General features: G+C 40.7%; 1 protein-coding gene across 1 annotated transcript in view; it reads left to right on the forward strand.

Annotated features, from left to right (window-relative positions):
- The window catches only part of LOC107714573 (leucine-rich repeat transmembrane neuronal protein 4-like), a 119,154-nt gene extending 116,056 nt beyond the window's left edge, over nucleotides 1-3,098 (forward strand). The window contains exon 3 of the mRNA XM_016520442.1: nucleotides 2,767-3,098. Within this exon, the coding sequence (XP_016375928.1) occupies nucleotides 2,767-2,949 (183 nt within the window). The 3' untranslated portion in view covers nucleotides 2,950-3,098. The remainder of the gene's footprint in view (nucleotides 1-2,766) is intronic.
- The last annotated feature ends 388 nt before the right edge of the window (nucleotides 3,099-3,486 follow it).

Consider the following 3,486-nt stretch of genomic DNA (forward strand, 5'->3'; position numbering starts at 1 on the left):
CCTGGATGTGTGAGCTGCGCGATCTCTGATATGTGTGTGAGTGTGTGTGTGTCAGTAAGCAGCGCATTAATACAGAACGGTAATTAAAGGCTCTAATGCACACCAGTATAGGTGTGTGTATTGTAGGAGCTAGACGATGTATGATGACGTGTGACGGCATAGTAGTGGTGTCCCAATTCTTAGGGAAGGGGTATAAAATAGAATTGGGATTGGGCCTAAAAGTATGTGATATTTATTGTACTTAAGTACAAAATTTATTTTTTTAATCTTAAAAATACTTAAGTATTGAGAGTAAAAGTACAAGTAAATGCAAAATGGAAAAAAAGAAGCAAATAAATATATATATATATATTTTTTTTTAAATGTTCATACGCAGCTTGAGTAGCAAGATTGTGTTCAGTTTGAACTCTTTCTTCCATTTTGTATTTTTGGGTAAGAATAAGATGCAATTCATCCGGTACTTAGTGTCTTTCATTCCAACATAAGAAAACATTTCTGGAATATGCATCTGCAGTTTATGTATCTCAGAGGAGACATGGATACATTTAAACTGCAGTTACAGATGCATAAATAGGCTTAATGTTTTGTTTTTAACATAAAACGTTGAATACTGATATTTGAAATAATGTAAAGCATGAAAAAAATTGTCGAAATGTGAAATTAAAACCGCCAGTTGGTGACAGCAAGTGAGTCATTGAGATTCAACCGATTCATTCAAACGGCTGATTCATTCAGAAACAAAGCATTTGACTGTGTTAATGAGTGAATCACTGAATCATTTATTCAACCGATTCGTTCAAAAATAAACTCCAGGCCTGGTCCTCTCTCGCTCGACACGGTCGTCACTCCTCCCTTTTATCCTTCCGGAGCTCCTCCGTGAGACTCGAGACCGGTGAGTGGTGCAGGTGTCGCTCATTATCAATTACTCCACCGGCCTCGCTCCGTTCCCACGGCTCTCGGCCCCGCCCCCACTCGTCACATATACATTTTAATTAGGAAATGTAGTGGAGTAAAAGTTGGCTTTAATATAAAAACTCAAGTAAAGTACAGATACTCCCAAAAAATACTTAAGTACTGTAATAAAGTATTATTACTTCGTTATGTTACACCACTGTTTGTTCCTTTAATAAACTAAGATGCTATAAGCATCAACCTGTGCAGTTGGTTGTTCACAAATTTACCTGCTAATCTCACGCATTATTGCACATTATTGCTGGGTGTGCTTCCTTTAAAACAGTCAGGAGCTAATATTACTTAATTAGCACATAATTATATACAATTCAAAGTAGCGGTGAGGCAGAGGTTGAGATGGTGGAAGCCAAACGTACAGTATCAGCAAAATGGCTGTAATGCAATAAGTGGTCTCCACTTAATGGAGTCAAGCCCTCTATTTAAGAGAATAAAAGCAGTGGTATGTAAGCGCTTTCTCTCTAGAGCCCGGGACTGCATATAAATCAGCTCTACAGAGTGGCCTGCCGACCGCTGTCATGTGTAGATGTTGCTTCTGAAGATGTGGGGATCACCGATGTATGTCCGTGTGTGTGCTAAACCACGTTTGTGGTGTGTTTTCTGTGCTTTAAATGTCAAACGTACTGCAGTTCGGCCCACTATCCTTGATTTCCCAGCAACAACACACACACACACACACACACACACACAAATACTGAGGGAAGAATGGAAACGATCTGCCAAATCCTAAACTGAGGGAAGAATGGAAACGATCTGCCAAATCCTCAGCAGTGACTTTTATATAATTTGCAGTACACTTTACAAATGTCAAACCAGGGACTTATGCAAGGATCCTTCAGCTCCGCTTTCAACACCATCATCCCGGATCCCGTCCTGATTAAACTGACACAGCTCTCTGCAAGTGGTAAAATGGTTCATTCGTGAGCCCTGGTTACCCTAATGATGAACTCACGTTCTGCATTCCAAAAGTACTAATTACAACCAAATTAGACTCAAAGGAGTAATAAGGGTTTCTTTTGTGAAGGTTGTTGAAGGGGGAAAAAATCTAAATGTGAATGTGATGTTAATTACTGAATCTGTAACGCCCTTTCAGTCTGATCTTCTGATCTTCATGCCATGTCTAATATTATTAGCATTCCCCACCGTCTTCCACCTGGCAGATGCGTTTCCTCTTATTTGTGAATGCTAGTTGTATTGGCACGGCTCAGGAGAGCGAGCGGGTGGCCGGCTTGCCAATCTCATTCCATTTGCTGTGTGTTAAACTTTTGATTGGCCTGTTGCTGCAAATGGAGAATGTATTTATGGGCTTGATTGCAGAGCTCATGGGCCTCTTACGAGAGAGGGGAACTCATATACAGTCAACTGAAAATACATTTCACACACTTTAGATAGGTTTTATCTGTGCGCACTGCACTCGCTTGGACACTGAGCTGCATTTACTCTAAGGCACAGATCCGTATCCATTTTTTCCTGACGATTTAAATGTGTCTGCATGAATACACCGCCAAACAGCCAAGATGTATATTATAACAGCCAATTTACCACCAATAATAATAATAATTATATATATACAGTGGGTACGGAAAGTATTCAGACCCCTATTTATAAAACAAATCATTTATGAAAATAATTGAATGATTGCAATGGAATGACATGAAATTAAATTAAATTATTCATTAATAATCTGCAACACCACATACAAGATCCAGCTGTCATCCTTGATCCTACAACAAATCTCTCTCTGAAATCCAGCATTAATGATAACCATGTTCCTCTCTGTGTTTTTCTCGCTCTCAGGCCCCTCAACAGATGGGCACATTGGCATTCTACAGGTACGAGCAGCCCATTGTGGACTACTGCCAGGCTCACCAGACCCTGCACATGAACAGGGGCTTTGAGCCCCCATCCCAGGCCCTCGAGGCCCTCCTTCCTTCTGTGCCTGCAGCCCCTCTGTCAGACATCCGCACCCTACCGCAGTGAGCCGGAGATGGACTCGCCCCTGTCGCCTGCTCTCCTCCACGAACGTTCCCGGAGGGCGTACACTCTACCCCCAACATGAACTCATCGCCAGACCGAATCACAGATATATGGGACAGCGTGTTTGTCGTGAAGTGGGTTAAAACACTCTCGGGTTTGTCATTTTCAAGAATCATCATTGTAGTGTACGATCAATGTGCTTGGAATAATCAAACAGGATGTTTTTTGGAGGCAAAAAAAAAATATTCTGATATTTCGGGCTTTTTGTGATCTCAACCCTCAAAATGTAAAAAAAAATAAATCATGCTAACGTCTCAAATGAGAAATAAACATCAAGTTTTAGTGACTCAACAGCACGCATACTCACAAGATCGGTGTTCTCCCATAACCAGAAGTAATTAAACGGAAACCAGCGTCCCTTAAATGGATTCGAGAAACCAGAGGAATTTCAAAACATAAAAATCTCTTTCATCTCTTTCTAATAAGGCCTTTCTGAAGGACTCCTGCCCCGTGAAGTCAGCGATAATTGCTTTATATAAA

Source organism: Sinocyclocheilus rhinocerous, unplaced genomic scaffold (assembly GCF_001515625.1).
Source record: "Sinocyclocheilus rhinocerous isolate Xijiao unplaced genomic scaffold, SAMN03320098_v1.1 scaffold990, whole genome shotgun sequence".
Classification (NCBI taxonomy): domain Eukaryota; kingdom Metazoa; phylum Chordata; class Actinopteri; order Cypriniformes; family Cyprinidae; genus Sinocyclocheilus; species Sinocyclocheilus rhinocerous.